At 43.2% G+C, this 20,105-nt stretch overlaps 2 protein-coding genes across 3 annotated transcripts in view; one reads left to right on the top strand and one right to left on the bottom strand.

Annotated features, from left to right (window-relative positions):
• Positions 1–4,437, bottom strand: part of ATAD1 (ATPase family AAA domain containing 1) — a 66,192-nt gene extending 61,755 nt beyond the window's left edge. Inside the window, exons 1-2 of the mRNA XM_047701734.1 lie at positions 4,271–4,437; positions 3,202–3,412 (exon numbers count right to left, since the gene is read on the bottom strand). Of these exons, the coding sequence (XP_047557690.1) occupies positions 3,202–3,302 (101 nt within the window). The 5' untranslated portion in view covers positions 3,303–3,412; positions 4,271–4,437. The remainder of the gene's footprint in view (positions 1–3,201; positions 3,413–4,270) is intronic.
• PTEN (phosphatase and tensin homolog) overlaps positions 1–20,105 on the top strand; it is a 124,821-nt gene that overhangs the window by 14,325 nt on the left and 90,391 nt on the right. The window lies entirely within an intron of this gene.

Raw genomic sequence — 20,105 nt, 5'->3', positions numbered from 1 at the left:
CAAATTTGGTAAATTTTTAATCATTTTTTCTAATATGTTTTACTGTATTGTATTCTTTCTATTCCTCTTCTAGATCTCCAGTAACATGAATATTAGATCTTTTGGTTTTGTCCCATTGGTCTCAGAGTACTGTGCATTTTCTTCCCATTTTTTTTTTCTCTTCATTGTTCAGATTGAATAATTTCTGTTGAATTATCTTCAAATTCACTGACTCTTTCTTGTGTTATCTCCATTCTGGGATTGAGTCCCTTCCATGAGTTCTTTATTTGGTTATTGTATTTTTCAGGTATAAAATTTTAATTTTGTTGTTTTTAATCTTCTGTTTCTTTGTATTTAAGAATATTTCCCCTTACTCCTTGGTACACTCTTATAATAACTGCTTTACAGCCTTGGTTAGTTAATTCCAGCATCTCTATCGTGTGTTCATAGACCTCTGTTACTGTCTTTTCACACGTGAGTTAAGCTTTTCCTGGTTCTATATACACTGAATAATTTTGAATTGTATCCCAGACATTTAGAATATTATACGACTCTGGGTTTTGCTTAAATCTTATGCAGGATATTGGTATTTTTGGTTCTAGTAGGCAATAGAGGTAGTTGCATTCAAGCTGCAAATTCTAACCAGTATTCTGTGAGTTATGGTTTCAATGTCCATTCCATTTTCAAAGCATTTGCAGTACTATTTGGATCTATCTTTGATGTGTGCCACTACTCAGTGATCAGTCTGGGACATGTGTGGTGGCTCATTTTTGGTTTGGTCTCAATCTTTGGTATACTGTTTAGGCCCAGCTCTGGCCTTGGGGAGCTTGTCGGGGAGCCTAGGAGTTTATAATCAACTTTATGTTACTTTCCTGAATTTCTCCTTCTCCATGATCTCTGGTCCTTCCTGGCTCCCTGGACTTCCTCTTTTATTCCCATCACCAGAAAGCTAGTGCTTCAGTTATCCTGTTCCGCTGCATGCTTCCTGAGACTGTGTGGTGCCCTGAGCCAAGCAATAGAACCGAGAGAAAACAACTGTGATTTCCCACCCTCCAGGAGCACAGCTTCTCCACAGAGGAAAGTTTCCCTCCCTCTGTGATTTTGGTGCCTGTGGGCCCCCAGTGCCATTGGAGTCCTTGCTACTGCTGGCGCGGCAGGATTTCCTGGGGCCTGGGGTACTAGGGAACAGAGAAAAGAACAAAAAATGACAGATTTCCCTGACACTCTCTGAGCATCAGGAAATGCTTTTCCTGATCCTTGAGCTAGACTAGAACCAGAGGGCTTCCCTCAGGAGTTCTCTCTGCCCTGGAACCCATTCCGAGTTTCAGGCTGCCTTACATCTAGACCAGGGGGTTTTGGTAGGGGAAAAAACAGAACAGAAAACTCACTGCTGGGGGTGCTTGGGTGGCTCAGGCGGTGAAGCATCTGCTTTCGGCTCGGGTCATGATTCCAATGTCCTGAGATGGGGCCCAACATTGAGCTCCCTGCTCATAGGAAGTCTGCTTCTCCCTCTTCCTTTGCCCTTCCCCCTGCTCTTGCATGCTGTCTCTCTCTTGCTCTCGCTCTTGCTCTCTCTCTCTCTCAAATAAATAAATAAAATCTTAAAAATCTCACTGCTGATTCAGTGGTGTTTTGGATTCTGGTCTTCTTTCCTGGTTCACCTGCTACTATTTATAGGCTTTTCAAATAGCTGTTCCTCGGGTTCCATCCAGGTCTCATAGGGATATTCAATGAGAAAGGCAGGGTAGCGTGTGCTTACTCCATTTTACCTAGAACTGGAATAACATATTTTATTTGCTATTATGGACTGAATGTTAATGTCCCTCCAAAATTCATATGTTGAAGCCCTACCCCCCAATATGATGGTAATTAGAGAGAGGGCCTTTGGGAAGTAATTAGGATTAGATAAGGTTTTGGAGACGGGACCCTCATGATGGGATTAGGGCCTTTATAAAAAAGGGACACCAGAGGGCGCTTGCTCTCATGCTCTCACTCGTCCTGCCTGCTCCCCGTGATGTGAGGTCCCAGTGAGAAGGTGGCCATCTGCAAAGCAGGAACTGAATTGGTCACCACCTTGATACTGGATTTCACAGCCTCCAAAACTAAATTTTTGTTGTGCAAGCCTCCCAGTCTAAGGTACTTTGTTATGGCGGTCCAGCCTCACTTAAGACAGTTGCCAAAATATTCATGAAAACATTCATGGCACTACATACTGTGTCACTATTCCCAACTCAACCACAGCTTTTCCACAAAGTTCTATGTAGTTCCACCCAGCATATTTTCTGCAAAGTTTAGTAACAATTTTTACTTAACTAAATTTCCAGACAGAAAAAGAAACAATCCCCCCGAACTAGACTGGTAGCTTTAACATTTTTTGTTAGTCTAGTTATAATGTTTCAAATATATGTTTTTTTTAATATGTCAATTTTTTAAAAGATTTATTTATTTATTAGTAGAGAGAGCGAGAGAGCACAAGCAGGCAGAGCAGGTTAGGGAGAGGGAGAAGCAGATTCCCCACTGAGCAGGAAGCCCAACGCAGGGCTCCATCCCAGGACCCTGGGATCATGAGCCGAGCTGAAGGCAGTTGCTTAAACAACTGAGCCACCTAGGTGCCCGATATGTCAATGTTTTGAATAAATTTACTGCTTGATTGTTTGGGTCCTGGTCGCCTTGACTTAATATGTTCTGTGTTTTCGCTGTCAATAATCTCAAGGCTAAATGGCCCAGGTCCTGTTTGGACCAATTCTTTTTATTTATTTATTTAGGTCTTGGAGAAGCTCATTTCAAAGCGCATATGGTGAGAAGCCCACAGTCCATTTCTTTTATATACAGCATGGGAAAATACAAGATACAGAGTAGTGCTGAATAAATGTAAATGTGTAGAAGATAAAGGAGCTATGGAACCCTGCTTTCTTCATTTGATAAAGTCTTGTCTTCGGCAGAGAATAGTTTTAAATAAATTCATAGATGGAAATAAAACACTAGTCATTCTTGACCATCAACAATGAAGGACAATTCGTCATAACTGGAGTGGAACGAGGCTGGAACTAGGTTATTGTCTCAAGTGAGCCAAAGACTCTAGAATAGATCAATGAGCTTCGGTACCTAAGGCGGTTTCAGGTCATGCTCTATTGCTCTCCACCAGATGGACTTTTTTTTCCCTACTCATCTTTTCCATCTCACCTGCTCCCTTTTCTTTTTCCCCTTTGCACAATATTTTACCTCTGTGAACTTCTGTTAATCCATAGAGCCGGCTCGAAGGGAGCTGCTGATCCTCGAGGGTAATGCCTCTCCTTCCTCAGCCTCTCATCTCTTCCTCGCATGCTGGCTCCACCCCCATTCCTAGTCCGCCATATTGTCCTGCTCCCTAGGACTGAGTTTCAGCTCTGCCTGTGTGGACAAGAAGGCATGGCTTTCACTCTGCTGGGGTTCCCTTGAAAATAAAAGCTCATTACTCATTCTAGAAGAAAAATGCTGTAGTTCCCTCCCCCTGATTCACTAGAGTTTTATTAAACCATTACAGTGTTCCAGAGTTAATATGTATAATCTAAAGAGGTGAAACTAAACCTCACTTGTGATTTGACCATTCTGTCTTAGAGAAAATAAAAAAAGCAATGTTAGAAACAAATAATTTCACCAGAACCTGCTTGAAAGAGAAGAGTTAGTCTCTTGACTAAAATCAGGAGTCCACATTCTGGGCATTTTGGTTATTTATGCTGTAGCTGAGGGAAAGGTAAGGTATATTACTGTGTTTGGTTTGTATTTAAAACAGTCTCATAGGTTCCTCTTCCCACCCCCCCTTTCAGGACACAGAATATTAACTAAGATGGACATTTCCTCTGTTAATGTTCTCTTTGGGACCAAAAAAAAAAAAAAAAAAAAAAAGGTCTTTCCAGATAATACCCCCCACCAAAAGTATTGAAAGAAAAGGGTTATATAACAAGACATGATAATGTTGTGTAATCTATGAATATTATTACCTAATGATTATATTATATCCAGCTGATAAGTTGTATTTGTATGTTTAAGTGTATATTTGTACATAGTATATAGTCTTTCAGTTATTGAGTTTATAAATCCTTTACTGAGTGTCTGGTAAAAAGCTGTGCTAGGCATTGTTAGAAGGACAGAAGTTTATACAAGAGGTTGTTTTTTCCTCCCTCCCCCAACCTTCAAGAAACTTCGGTGCTAACCAGGAGTAGCTTCACTGAAGTGAAGACTGAGATGGGGTTAGGAGTTGTCAGGGCTGAAGCTCAGGAGTCTGGGGGCCATTTTGATTCTGCTACTGTACCTTCCGAATGCTGTGAATCAGGCAGATTCCTGGGAAGCCCCTGCTGGTTTGTTCTTTACACGGCTCAGCTGACATTAGCATCCCTCCTAGTTTGTGGGAGACACTACCCAGGAAACAGTCTAGCCCACAGGGCCGGGGGCTGGGGGGAGGTGACATCTTCAAAACCGGGCCCCCTCAGAGAACTTTGAATGGGTGGAAGAAGGAGTTCGTGTGCGCTCTTGCTCATGTCACAATGTTGGGCATGTGACTTAAGCATGTGGCGGGTCAAGGTCAATGTGATTGGACCGCTGGACCACCAGGCTCTGATTCTAGAGTGACTCAGCGGCCAAAGCTCCTTGTCGAAACTCTTAACTGCCACGTGGTTATGGCATAAGATTTATCAATGAAAGACGTACAGTTATTTGAAAAGTACTATTTATTGGGACATCTTGAAGGACTGGGGGTGAAGGGAGTCCTTGTTTCCTTCCCATCTCCCATCTGGCACTTGTTGATCATTATTTGATCGTCATTCAGCATTTACAGAAAGCTTACCAAACGGCAGACCGCGTGCAAGGTGTGTGTAGGGGGCAGCGAGGCAAGTTAGAAGGAACAGGAGCTCTCTTTCCCATAGTGACAGCAAGAGTGGACACGCGTACAGTGTTTACCACGTGCCAGGCTTGTTCTGAGTGCTGCGGATCTCCTCACTTAACCATTACAACAGCCCCATCCGTTAGTATATTACCATCCCTATTAGACACTGGATGACGCTGGCATGCAGAGAGATGAACCAGCTTGCCAAAGATATCACCACTGGCACGTGGCGGAGCAAAATTTGAAAGCAGACTCTCTGGCTCCAGAAACCGTGCTTTTAACCTCCATGCCAGATAGCTTCTCAAGGAGTTTATGGTCTGAGTATACATGGCTAAGTCTGTCCCTTTTCAGGGTAAGGCAGCAGGGAGCCGTGTAGAAGGAAGCAAGAAGTGACTCAGGTTGAGTGTGTTTGCTGTAAACTAACCCCAAGAGTGTCTGACTCAAGAAATGCTCCATTTCGTGCCCCAAGGAGAAGACTGGAATGATAGGAAATTATTAAGCACAGCAAAAAGTTGGAAAAATTTACCAGCAATGGCAATGCAGTTTAATTTTATGTCCAGGGCTACCAAGGGCTACAACCGAATCTTCCTTTCACACACATACCATGAGGGTCAATGGATACAGTCAGTCCAATGACATCGTTTTCTCCCTTTCTTCCACTTTGCTAGTGGCACCTGTGTGAAAGCTGCTTCCCTGTGGAGGTTCGTACCTGCGGGGGCATGTCTAGGAAACTGATAGGATGAGTTTGCTGGAGAGTACTTGCAGCATGCTGGGAAGTTTCAGAAGCAAATTCCTGAAGGTAGAAGACTGCAGGCCTGATCATCAAGCCTCGGCTGTTACAAGAGAGGGGTGACTTCCAGGGTTGAGGTAGAGAGGAGGATGGGGTCAAGTTGTAAGAAATATAGAAGATGTATTTGTGTAGCTCTCCTAACAGTAGTATGTTATCGACAAATATTCCTTATTATTTATATAATATATAACATATAAGTACTCACCCCAGGCTGTCTTTATAAAAATATGTTTGCAGGGGCGCCTGGGTGGCTCAGTGGGTTAAAGCATCTGCCTTCGGCTCGGGACATGATCCCAGGGTCCTGGAATCGAGCCCCACATCAGGCTCTCTGCTCAGCGGGGAGCCTGCTTCCTCCTCTCTCTCTGCCTACTTGTGATCTCTGTCTGTCAAATAAATAAATAAAATCTTAAAAAAAAAATGTTTGCGGAGACCTGAAAAAGAAAACGTAAACATGCCAGAGGTCTTCCTAAGACCTTCTATATATATGCCCTTTAATGAGCTTCTACATTTCTAAATGTTAACAAATGTTAGTAATAATAAATAGTGGTATATAGTATTGTTATTGCTTATTCCCATTTTTTTGTTGTCACTAATTTTGTATCATGGTCAGTTGGAAAATAGGATTTAATTTTTGAAAATACTCAACTATTTAAGTAGATTTTTCTAAACAGAAAGAGAGGAATGAAATTCACCCAGATAGGTAAGGAACTTAATGGGCATTATGGATTTGGCATTCCTACAGAAACGAACTTGTGACCTAGGATTTTATTATCGTAGAATGAATTTCTTGCTAAGAGTTGATATTTACAAGATCACTAATATTTCCTTTCTCCACCCTAAATACCTTACTTCTTTCCAGGCAAGTAAGATTTCAGAAAGATGATGGGGAAATTCTTTTCCTTCTAATTGGTTCTTTGGCCCTTTTAATCCCCCTTCTTCCACTCCCAGCAGGGCATTAGTCATTAAAATGCGTCAGACAACTGTGGAACCTTCAGGATCGAAACTGTGATATGATCATGTTACACACCCATTCAAAGTCCTCTGCTCCAGGGTCAAGGTTTGGATGATGTCACACAGCCTATGGAGCTCATACCTCCTCGACTGGTTTTTCTGATGTGAGAAGGATGGGAAAGGGGAGGAAGGTGAAACCCCCATCATTCCGAGGATCACATGTAACTAGAGACTGGTAAATCGAGATACTCCCATGCTGGCAGGTTAATCTAGTTTATTTCTATTAACCTGGTATATAATATTCTATTACATGAAAATAATCACATTTTATTCATCCATATTGATGGACGTTTAGGTTCTAACTTCTTGCTATTTCAAATACTGTTGCTGTGAACGTCCCTATGTAAGTGTTTGTATGCCATCTAGGAAAGTTTCTATAGGACTCTTTAGACTTTTTACGCCGCAATTTGGAAATTGGAATCAAATTTTTTATCATAACTTTTGGTTGCAAAGGAATTGATTTGCTTGTAATGTAAACATTAACATTTAAAAGTAGATTTCTTTGGGCACCTGGATGGCACAGTCTGTTAAGCGTCCAACTCTTGCTTTTGGCTCAGGTGGTGATCTCAGGGTCTTGGGATCAAGCCCCGTGTCTGGCTCTGTGCTTAGGAGGGAATCTGCTTGAGACTTCCTCTCCCCCTGCCTCTGCCCCTGGCTCTTGCTCTCTCTCTCAAATAAATAAATAAATCTTAAAAAAAAAGATAGAAGTGGTATTCTTAAATGTATCCAGTGGCATAAAAATACCGAAGTAATCTCATACTCACCATTATACATCAAACATTAATGATATGAACAAGGTCTCTTGTAGTGGGAAATTCTACATCCCTTCTTTTTCTTTTGGGACTTGAACTTTCTACTTCAGTCACAGGTTCTTATCTGAATATAATATACACTTTATGTGTTATGTGTGAGTGTTTTTTTAATGATCACTTTACCATATTTCTTTGCCAACAAATTTTACATATAAACTTAAATTACATTGAATTTCTTTAACCATAATACTCCAAAGTGTTAAAATTTTTCTGAATTGAGTTATCATTATTTTTAGTTCACAACTAACCAATTAAATGCTTTTAAATTGTTGATCATATTGAAACACACACAAAAAAATCAATGGAACTTTAAGAAATTGGTTTGTATATCATGAATGAATTTTACTTATTTTTAGAAGACCAGTTCAGCATCGGTTTATGCCCAGTTCTTGCTTTTATATTATAAACACTGAGGACTACCATTCACATACATAAATAAGTAGCTAACAGTTGGAATAAATTGAGTAAATGATGTTACTCATTTATTTGAAGGCTTTCCATGCTGTATGCCCCGCATGACTTAGTGGTGTTATTTTTAATGATTAATCAGTGGGTGGTGTCTTTCTTCAATTCACTAGGAAACAAGAAATGTTAACACTCGTATTCAGAAGTGTTTGTTAGTCGGTAGGCTCAGCTTCTCAACGTTGCTTTCATTATTTTGGATTGTCTCTTTAGCTTCTTGCATGTCATTACCCTTTGGGGTAGCACATCCTCGAGCACCCAGATAAAAAACATGGGTGTGCCTTTCTCTTCTAAACAGGGAAAAAGGGCCACTATGAATGGGAGGTAGGGATTAGGAACCACAGGGGTGCTTGACTCCATGGGTTCTCAGGGAGTTCAGACTTAGGAGGGAGTATACATAGAAGATAAAGATCTGGACTTAATCCCCGAAAACTGTCTGTGTGCCTCCATTTTCCAGATTGAAACTCCTACTCGGAGATTTCTCCCCAGCAGCAGAATAGCAATAGTGTTCGAGTCTCCTATGCCGTGTGACCGTTTCTCCAAACCCACGTCGCTGAGGATGTTGCTCTGGTTCTCAAGGACTCGGGAGAGGTTCCCTTTTGAGGATCCCCATATATGATTCATAGGAGTCTTCTAACTTTGGGAAAACCCCATGGTCATTGTATTTATTTATTTATTTATTTAAATTTATTTATTTGACAGACAGAGAGGCAGGCAGAGAGAGAGGAAGGGAAGCAGGCTCCCCGCTGAGCAGAGAACCCGATCCGGGCCTTGATCCGAGGACCCTGGGATCACGACCCAAGCTGAAGGCAGAGGCTTTAACCCACTGAGCCACCAAGGCGCCCTGGTCATTGTATTTAAATGACTGGTGGCCAGTGAGTGGTAAGCGACCAGAGTTCTAAGAGATGTGTAATTTCTATAATTTGCTTTGGGACAACCTTTGAAAGTATTTTCATGCATAACTTTCTTTCTTTTAAAGGGCATCCTGAGTCTCCATCAGCCAAGGTGTACAAGAACAGCACTCTCCTTGGTTTGCGTTCTGTGCACTGAAGCAGAAATACCTTTAGTTGTTCATTGCGAAATAAACAGATGTCTAGAGGAGAAGGTTATTAAAAATATTTTGCACAGTTTGGGAGAACTAGAGGTCTGGATTGCTTGACCTAGCCTCACCAAGCAAACCCAAGTCAAGGAAGCTACCAAGGTATGTAAGCTACAAACATGGCTTATTCTTAGGGCAAAACTTTCCGGTCTGCAAATTTCTAGATATAGTTAAAGGGGCAGTGCATTTCAAAAACAGAGTAACAGCCATCTTTGGGCAGGAGAATTCCACTTTAAACACAGAAGACTTGGGGTGCCTGGGTGGCTCAGTGGGTTAAAGCCTCTGCCTTCGGCTCAGGTCATGATCCCAGGGCCCTGGGATTGAGCCCCACGTTGGGCTCTCTGCTCAGTGGGGAGCCTGCTTCCTCCTCTCTCTCTCTCTCTGCCTGCCTCTCTGCCTACTTGTGATCTCTGTCTGTCAAATAAATAAATTAAATCTTTAAAAAAAAAAAAGAAATAAAAACAGAAGACTTAATATGCCAAATTCAAATCATAAAGAAAGGTTGCCCAGTTAATAGGACAAATGCCTCAACATTGTAAAATAAACAGAATTTGAAATGCAGACAATCCTATTTTACAGTTATAAGTTATTTAAAAAAATATAAAGACCGAATAATAAAGCAATAAAATATATTACAGTTAGCGAGTCTTCAAGAACACATTGACGGTGAGGCACAGCTTAATTAAGGTCTCCTTTCCACTTACCTCAACAGGTAAGTGACCTAGGAAGGGGGTGGTTCTGTAAGCTCTAGCAGCCAGTGGCCTGGGGCCACACTTTGGGAGGTAGCCAAGACAAAGGTACTATGTCCAGGAAAGAAATTTCAGAGAGGACTTAAGTCCGAGAGCTAAGAAAATAAGGGTTGGTTTGTTTGTTTTCTCCTTAGAAAAATACACTGTTTCTATCCATTAGCTTCCACTTCCTCCCAAGTTCCCTCCCTGGCTTTATGAAATTTATGTTTAGGATTTGAAGTATTCCCAGATTAATTGTTAAGAATAACGACCTTTTGCTTACAGATCTCCTTTTCCTCTTGGGTTTCCTGAAATGTAAAACCTGCGCATCTTTTTTTTTTTTTTTTTAAAGATTTTATTTATTTGACACAGAGAGAGATAGAGAGAGAGAGTGCGCACAAACAGGAGAGTGGCAGAGAGAGTGGGAGAAGCAGGCTCCCTGCTGAGCAGGGAACCCAACATGCGGACTCCATCCCAGGACCCTGAGATCATGACCTGAGCCGAAGGCATATGCTTAACCCACTGAGCCACCCAGGCTGCCAAACCTATATATCTTTTAAGAAATGCAACATATTGGGGCGCCTGGGTGGCTCAATGGGTTAAAGCCTCTGCCTTCGGCTCAGGTCATGATCCCAGGGTCCTGGGATGGAGCCCCACATCAGGCTCTCTGCTCAGCAGGGAGCCTGCTTCCTCCTCTCTCTCTGCCTGCCTCTCTGACTACTTGTAATCTCTGTCTATCAAATAAATAAAATCTTTAAAAAAAAAAAAAAGAAATGCAACATACTTAAGTACAACTAATTAGCAGAAATCCACCAAAGAAAACTGTTCACCTATTGTATTTAGAAAAGATAAGATTTCCCTTCTAAGGTAGATCTGATGTTAGGTTTCTCTATGGTATTCTTTCTGAAGTTGCTGTAAGATAGAAAAACCTCAATCCCCACGAGAGTACTTTTGAATTTACTAATCCCGAGACATTGTTAACAAGTCCATAAGGCATGGACTCTAGAACTGCTTTATTTTGTCATTAAGTGGAACCATGGAAATTAAACGGTGCCCCCCCCACTCCATTGGGCCACTAGGTTAGGTTTAAAAAATTAAATGTAAATTAAAGATACTGTATTCCTATGGTTGAAAAATCAAAAGGCACAGAGCAATAGCATAATATACGATGGGAATTACAGTCCTTGGAGCCGTGTAACTGGACAGTGCTGTAAATGTCACCTTCCCACCTGTCTCCTAGCTGTATCGGTATATTTTTTTTTTTTTTGTATCGGTATATTAATAAGAATTTTTTTTTTTTTTTTGAGAGAGAGGGAAAGGAAGAGAGAGTGTGTGGTGAAGTGGGGAGGGGGGAGCAGAGGGAGAGAGAGAATCTTAAGTAGGCTCCACAGCCAGTGCAGAGCCTGACGCCAGGCTCAATCTCACGACCCTGAGATCACGACCGGAGCTGATGAGATCAAGAGTTGGATGCTTAGCAGACTGAGCCACCCATGCACCCCAATAAGGAGAATCTTGAAATGTAGAGGTGAGTAGGAGGAAAATGGGACTAGGATGAAAGAGAATGGCAAGAAAGAGGACAGGGAAAGGGAGAGTAGGATAGAAGGAAGAGGATGTGTTAGTCCTTTTGGGCCACTGCAACTAACCACAGTAGCCTTGGGTGTGGCTTCAAGGCAATAGAAATCTACTTCTCACAGTTTGGGAAGCTGAAAGCCCCAGATCAGCCTGCCTGCAGGATTGGGTTCTGTGTTTGGGGGAGGGTGAGCTTTCTAATTCACAGATGGCTGTTTTCCTGATGACATGACCTGGCGTGGTGGAAGGGGGACGGAGCTCATACAGGCCTCTTTCCTAAGGGCACTAGTGCCATTCATAAGGGCTCCATGCTCAGAACCCAACTGCCTGCCAAAGGCCCACCTCCTGATAGCAGTTTCAACCTAAGATTTCAGGGGAGGTAGTGGTGGCGGTGGTGGGCACACACATTGAATCCATGGCAGCTTGGAAAAACCGAGACTATGCACAGAGGATCAGCACCTTTCCCAGCCCTCTCTTGCAAAGGTCCTTTCAGTGTATTTGTATAAGGACAGAAGAGGAAGGGGCATCTGGCTGGCTCAGTCACTGGAGCGTGCAACTCTTGATCTCAGGATTGTGGGTGCGAGCGCCATATTGGGTGCAGAGATTACCTAAAAAATAAAGTTTTGGGGCACCTGGATGGCCCCGTTGGTTATGCATCCGACTCTTGGTTTCAGCTCAGGTCGTGATCTCCTGGGTCATGAGATCGAGCCTCTTGTGTGGAGCGGAGTTTGCTTGAGATTTTCTCTCTCCCTCTTGCCCCTCCCCCAGCTTGCTCTCTGTCTCTCGCTCTCTCTAAAATAAATAAAACCTTTTAAACATAAAATAAAATCTTTAAAAGAAAAGGATAGAAGAGGAAGAAATGGGAAGAGTAAAGGAAAAAAAAAAGACCTTTATCTGGGGAAGAGTATTAGTGAGCCTGTGGGAATTCTTAACCACATGAATGTGTTACTCGAATGAACATATCTGTATTGCTTTTCCCTCCCCTATCTGTTTTATTTAGCCTCAACCAGGCATATTTTATTATTTTGAGGTTTAGGTTTTAGGGGAAATTTCAGAACGAATAGGCATAAATATTCGTGGAAGAGAGGCAAGCAGCCTCTCCTGCCTTCATACCAGAAACAAACTAACACTTCTCTGGGGCAAACTGGCCTGGTGAAACCCAGAGTCCAACTGTCTCTCTGCAGTGATCTGTTGAGACTGCAAGGAGCTCCGCTGTGTGGTGTTGCGTCCCGCAGAACATGTCCTGTTGACTATACCGTGCACCATTTACACCGTGTCCCGCTCTTCAGCAGGTGGCAGTGTTCCCTCTCTTCCCAACTGCCTTGGCCTTTTCCTTCCTTTTCTTTTTTCCAGGCCCCATGTAAGGGCTGCCTCTTTAATGTCCTTGGGAGATACTCTTCCAATGATCCTAGCACTGAGGGGGAGCATACTAGCAATGGTAGCAATTCATGTTTTCACATTTGACCTTTAGAGCCCTAATCTCCTGGTCTAATGAGTTGCCCCAACTCAGGGCAAGAGAGTGAGTATCAGTAATCATATGTTTACTTACTTATCCCTGTCTTCCCCTGTTCTCAACACTGAGGGTCCTCAAGCAGTCTTCTTGTTCCCTTCATTCCCCCTGCTCAAGGCTTGAAAACACTATTAAAAGCTACCTGTAGCCAAATTTCTCTCTAATTAACCTGTTTGGGATTTTATCAAAATGAGGTTTTCTTCCCATCGTTATTTTCGGTTGGAATAGCAGGAATTTTCCCAGGCTGCAATCCAGGGTCCCTCCCCAAGTAGATGTGTAATCTGGGCATATAAATCCTTTGGGCTTCAGGTCACTGTGTGAAAAACGGGGTTGGTGAACTAAGGGACTTTTGAGGTTTCTCCCAGCTCTTACAGCCCCGGATCCGAACGTCGTGGGCCGCTGTGTTGAATAGTGGGGGTACTGTGATACCAGATGAGTGTTTCTCTTATTTTCTTTGAGTGGCAAAAGTTATTCAATAGCACAAAGAGTCAGAAGAGGAGAGGGAGTTGATCCAGGGAGAGAGGGTACCCAGGGTAAGGTGCGACATGTCAGCCACGCTAGACCCCAATGATGACAGATATTCTTGAGTATTTCCCTGGGGCAGCGGACACCAAACAGGCATTCAGTCTTAAATGCCAGAACTCCTTTAGTGTGCTCATTTATTTAAAAGTGGAATCAGGGGGCTCCTGGGTGGCTCAGTGGGTTAAAGCCTCTGCCTTCAGCTCAGGTCATGATCTCAGGGTCCTGGGATGGAGCCCCGCCTTGGGCTCTCTGCTCAGCGGGGAGCCTGCTTCCCTTCCTCTCTCTCTGCCTGCCTCTCTGCCTACTTGTGATCTCTGTCTGTCAAATAAATAAATAAAATCTTAAAAAAAAAAGTGGAACAGAGTTGAGCTCTCTCCCTGGTGTATTTGATATTCTTCCGATAATGGGCATCTGTTGATTTTTAGACTTAATTGTATCAGGCGAGGTTCCCCCCCCCTTTTTTTTTACCTTATGAAAACATTAAATGATCATTGTAAAGAACCTTTAGCCCATACAAAAAGAAAGAAATGGAAAGAGAAAGTCTCTTCCCTTGGAAGCCCTCCCTCCCCAGCCTGTAGTCAGAGATAAGCAGTGTTATCTTCTCTCCTGTTTCTTCTTTTGGATATTTTCCATGGATTTATGTAAATACAGATAAATGTATTGTCACTTCTGTTTTATTTTACTGAATTTTGATGTATAATTTTGTGGCATGTATTAATCCTAGTGTAGAAATATGCGTGTAACATTGACGAGAGAACCAGTGAAGAAATTATAGGATTAGGGAACAAGATGGGTAACAAACAGAAAACAGTTGCTAATCAAATTGTCAACTAATAGCGATGATTCTTTTTTTAAAAAAAAGAAAGGTTTTTTTCTTTTCTTTTCTTTTTTTTTTTTTTTTTTTTTTTTTGAGAGAGAGGGAAAGTACAAGCAGGGAGAAGGTCAGAGGAGAGGGAGAGAGAGAATCCCAAGCAGACTCCCCATGGAGCCCCACACAGAGCTGGGTCTCAGGACTCTGATATCACAACCTGAGCTGAAATAAAGAACAAAATGGTTAACCCACTGAGCCACCCAGATGCCCTGATAGCAATGATTCTTAAATGATAGAGCTTCCAGGAAGAATTGACCATGAAGACTGGTTTGAGGAGGCATTTCTAGGGGAGTGAGCTGGGATCATGGTGGTAGAGGACCACCTACAATTCCTCCATTTCTCTCCATGCTTACTACTAAGAGGCAGATTCTCTTTCCCCGTCCCCCACCCCCCCAACCGAGAATCTTGACAGCCTCTGTTACTTGCTTTGGTCAATAGAACAAAGCAAAAATGAAGCTATTCCAGTTCTGTGCCTACACCTGGCAACTTAAGTTTTTGCTCTTTTGGACAATAATCACCATGTAAAGGACACTGCCAGCTGTGTTGAAGAGGAAGGCTTCATGGAGGCAGCATGCCTCTGGAGAATGAGACCCTGTGGAGGGAGACAGGCCCAGCTCCTTGCTGTTCCAGCCCACTGTAGCTGAACCACTAGCTCTGTGCTTGAGGTCGTTTCAGGTCCTCCAGCCCCAATCAAGCCACCCCAGCCAGCAGTACAGGAAGGAAAGACAAGCTGTCACCATTGTGCTCTGTCCATTGTGCAGAATGGTGAGCAAGAAAATGGTCAATGCTTTTCAAGCTGTCACATTTTGGGGTAGTGTGTTATGCATAATAAATAATGGAAATCGATGTCTGAAAGTTGGGTGTTGGCTTAACAAAAATCTAAGACCCATGGCATCAGCTTTGGGACCAGGCATTGGGTAGAGGTTGGAGAGATGATGAAGGAACCATAACTTTTTTTTTTAAAATTCAGTAATTTTTAAAAATTTTCTATTTTGAAACAATTTTCAAAATAGTCACAAAAATGGCATAGAGTTCACGCATGTTCTTCACCCAGCTGCCCTCATGGTGATAAATTGCATAGCCAGGGAATAATGACCCAAACCAGGAAATTGACATAAACCACAGACCTTGTAGGAACTTTGCCAGTTTTTCTGGTGATGTTCTTTTTCCATTTCAGAATCCAATCCAGGGGGGTGCCTGGGTGGCTCAGTGGGTTAAAGCCTCTGCCTTTGGCTCAGGTCATGATCCCAGGGTTTTGGGATGGAGCCCCACATCTGGCTCTCTGTTCAGTGGGGAGCCTGCTTCCCTTTCTCTCTGCCTGCCTCTCTGCCTACTTGTGATCTCTGTCAAATAAATAAATAAAATCTTAAAAAAAAAAAAAAAGAACCCAATACAGGGTCCTGCGTTTGCATTTAGTTGATGTATCTCCTTAGTCTGGGAAGGAGACTCTTAGGGGAGTCTCTGAGGGTCATGAGGAAATTGTAGTACAGGTTGGAGCGGTGGTCCTGTGTAGGGCAAAATGTTGGGCAGCCCTTGTGTGCAGTGAAACACAGAAAAGACAGAAAATGTACCTAATGAACTTGTAGATCTGGCAAACGGCAGTTTCAAGCTACACATTCAGAGTATCAGTTGGCTTCTCTTAGTGATATGTGATAGTGTTACAAGAGAGAGATGTGTTAAAAAAGGAACTCTTCAGTTTTCAAGCAGAATGTAGAGGAAATAGACAGGGCCTTGGAGATTCTGTGATGTCAGTGATAGTCTCAAAGGAAGAAATGGCCTCTGGGGCCTGCCTTTCAAATGGGGCCTCGAGGTATAAATCCAATCAAGACTCCATGTTGAAGCCTCTACAGGTGTTAAGATGTTGTCTCATAGACCATCTCATCTAGCCCAAAGGGCTTCTAAAAAGAACCTTCAGTGAGTCCAACAGCAGGTTTGGTAGGGCCCAAAGTTGACAGAAGTTTGTTTTTAGAAGAATTACAGATGTTGCTTTGTGGGCAAAGTTGTTGTAGACAAGAAGTAAACTCCATTAAGAGTCATAGAAGAATCACAGAATGTTGAAGACAGTTATATTGATGAAGCTAGTGCTAGCCTGAACTAAAGAGGAAAGAGTTCAAAATGGAAAATAAGCCATGGGGCCCCCAACTTTCTGTGGGTAGGACCTAGGCCAAGAGAGCTGTTGGACCGTAAAGGGCAGGCAGTGGCCTATGGAAAAGGGAACTTCAAAGGTTGTAGCCTGTACCCCGGAGGTGGGAGCCAGGAATAGTGGGTTGGGAAGCGCCTCCCAGGAGAAGAACCGGACCCTAATGGTGGTCTGGGTCCAGAATGAGGGTGACAGTGCTCAGCCCGCTTTCTGAACTGCTAGTAATGATGGCAGCGCCATGCCTTCTGTTTCCCCCCTGCTTTGATCAGGAGCATCTGTCTAGTTATCTTATCCCTGCCTCAGCATTGTACGTTGTGTCCGTAACTTGTCTTTTCAGCTCACAGCAGCTAAATGTATCTAAAATGCCTCAGTCACATTGGGCCTGGTGTCTGTCATTAGATCTGGGCCCTTTGAGCCAGTGTTGCACAGAATGACAATCTTGGGGGCGGGAGGGAGTATATTTTGCTAATCTGGTGGTGTGTGTGTGTGTGTGTGTGTGTGTGTGTGTGTGAGAGAGAGAGAGAGAGAGAGACAGAGAGAGAATTATTGTGGCTCAAGGGTGGGTTGTGATACAGTGGTTCCCAATGTGACTGCCAACAGTTCCTCCCATTCCAGGCACTCCTTCCATTAAGGAGTATGGTCTCTTGCCTGCTCCCTTGGGTCTGGGCTGGCTGGCCCTGTGACCGGCTTTGGCCAGAAGAATACAGTGAAAGTGATGTTCTGGGACTTCCAAGCCCTGGCTTTCACTGGCCTTGTCGCTTCTGCTTTCTCTTTCTTGGGATCCACGCTGTAAAGAAAGTAGAAAGGAGCTTGGGCTGGCCACTGAATCATGAGCAATGACATGAAGAGAGGGTACCACCAGCCGTTTCAGTGCCCCAGTGGAAGCATCAGACGCCAGGGAAGCCATCTAGGCCGTCCCAGCCCCAGCATAACTCACAGCTAGAGGCGACCACACGTCTGACCCCAGCTGCCGCCCTGGGAAGGCAGAAGAACTGCCCAGCTGGGCCCTTTCCAAATTGCAGCATCGTGAGCAAAGAAGTGGTGGTCCTCTTAAGGCACCGAGCTTATGGTGGTTTTTTATGCAGCAATAGATCATTGCTAATTGAAACCCTTACCAAATGTCAAGGTTCTTTCAACTGCTTTAACTTCACTCCCTGGGCTGTGAAGAGGTTGTAACAGATAAATAAGCCAAGCTTCAAGGAGACCCCGTTCCATAAAGGCTGGACCCTCTACACCAGTCACTGCTCTCCACAGAGCTTTGCCCAGAATGAGCACATAACAGATGCCCAAATATTTGTTGACAGGACAATTAAATGAATGAATGGAGATAAAAGATGCCACACCATGAAAAAGAAAGACAAAAAATATATATATATATATATTTTAAGATTTTATTTATTTATTTGATAGAGAGAGATCACAAGCAGGCAGAGAGGCAGGCAGAGAGAGAGGAGGAAGCAGGCTCCCCGCTGAGCAGAGAGCCCAATGTGGGGCTCGATCCCAGGACCCTGAGATCATGACCCGAGCCGAAGGCAGCGGCTTAACCCACTGAGCCACCCAGGCGCCCCCCAAAAAATATATTTTAAAAAGAGTTTGTCTCATTCTTTTTTTTTTTTCTTTTTCTTTCGAAAAGGTGCTCTTCGTCTTCAGAAACATTGATTCCTTGGATGCCAGAAAGATGTCCTGAAGGGAAAGATTTGTAGGAGTGAGGCACGGGCAACCTTGACTCCTTCTCTATGTCCCTCCTACACCTAGACCAAAGAGGGCGACTCTGGGATGCACTTGGCAAATGCACCAACACCTGCTGGTAGATACAAATTATTATCTTTTTCTATTCTTGGAAGAGCTAAAAGCAGAATATATGTTCCATAGGACTATAATTAGAGTTAGTACCAAAAGGACCAGAGTAGAATATAAAATAGCCAGTGTTAGGTTGGACAGTCAAAGTCCAAAGTCAAACAGTCAAAGCTGATTTGTCATGTTAGGTCTTTTCTTTCCCATCACTCTCTGGTTCAATTTCTGAACACAGCTTGGACCCCGTGCATGCCTGTTCTGCTCTGTGGTTCTCCCAGGAATACCTGGCCCCACCCTTGTTTCTCTGAGAGTGATAATTTCATACAGCACACCTCTCTACTGGGACATGAAAGGAGACCCAAGTGCTGTGTGCAGTAGCTCTGGGACAGCTTAGACACAAGAAGGGAAAGTTCTTTTTTAGGGTATGGTTTCTTGCAGTGCCTTCTGGAAAAGTGCCTTCTGGAGATATGTCTTGGGCAAAAACATCTTTATTTAAAAGAACAGCAATATTTGTAATTAGGATAAGCGAAATAAGGGGAAAAGCCTTGGATCCTTGGAATAATAGGGTGGCTTAAAATTCAGACCTATAATTATTATATTTTTCTATTCTGTATGATTTAGAAAACAGTGGTTAAACAGATAAAAATAGAAAAGATTGCTTAAAAATTAAAGCCATTGATTTAGATCTCTATTTGAAAGGTCAGTGTGTGGGAGCTGAGAAAGGCATTATAGTGATCAGCGTTCAACAAAAGACATTTTAGCAGCAGAACCTACAAAGAGCACATCAACTATTTATATCGCCCACATCAAGTTGCTGGTCATTTCATTTATCAAAAAAAATAAGAAAGTTATTTTCTTTGGACATTCTTTGGGTATAGTAACAATACAGTTTTGGAATCAGCTGTTAGAAACTATAATTAAAGCTGGTTTATCATGTTTACTAATTATTCGCATAGTTAGTCTCCCTGAAGCTTTATATAATTCTCCCTTTGTTACAAGCTTCTGTTTCTCCCTAGGGCAGTCTGAATCCAGACAGGTAAAGAACTAGAGTGCCTGGAAACCAACGTCTGGTAATATCTGTACAGCCAAGCAGATACCTGCAGGTGAAGTTGAAAAACAATATACAGATTTGAAACTTCCTGTGCATTTGATAGAGTTAGCTCTTTGGAAATTTCAGCTCTACCACATGGGTAAAGCGAGCCCCTGGGTACAAGGAAGAAGTGAAGGAAAACAAAAACCGAAGGAAAACAAAAACCGAAGTTTCCTTCAGGAACCTATTTAACACTGGGGAGGGAAGGAGGCGTTTATTCAGTAATTACTAATAACGACCTGATAATACTGTCTGGCTGGCCAGACATCTGTCAGCATCGATGATCCTTTTCGTTTGCTGCTCGAGAGAAGCAGAGGGAGCTCACGTTCAGAGAAGCAGCAAAACTCCCGTCCCATTTTGTTCCCTCCGACAAAGGAACTCCTGCTGTGGGCCAGTCTCCCATTCCAGCACTTCAAGGTGGTGCACGCCTTCTCTCCACAAGAACTCTGTGCCATGGGAGTGGAATGCGTCCTGTCTCCTCATGAACCCATTTCCTTTCCAGGAAGTGGATTTCAGGATAGGGTAGGCTCTAGGGGCGGGGGCAGAGTAGGGCAGCACTAACACGGTGGACTCTGGAGACAAGATCAGCGACTTGAGAAACTGAGGTGGGACATTTTACCCCTCCCCAGTCTACCTCCCTTCAACTTCCTCTTCATTTCCCCGTTCCCCACCAAGTGGTATTTGCTACCTAACAGAACACCTACAAATCAGGGACTCCTTATCATTGGTTATTTGTAAAATAAGGAAATCTCTGGCTTACCCTAGGCTGTGTGGATTGGGTTTTCATTTTTGGAAACCAAATGGAGGCCTTTCTCCTACTCTTTCCAGATTGTCACAGCCCCCCCCCCCCCCATTTCCTTTTCCACT

This window comes from Lutra lutra, chromosome 14 (assembly GCF_902655055.1).
Source record: "Lutra lutra chromosome 14, mLutLut1.2, whole genome shotgun sequence".
Lineage (NCBI taxonomy): Eukaryota > Metazoa > Chordata > Mammalia > Carnivora > Mustelidae > Lutra > Lutra lutra.
This window is presented reverse-complemented; position numbering and strand designations above follow the sequence as displayed.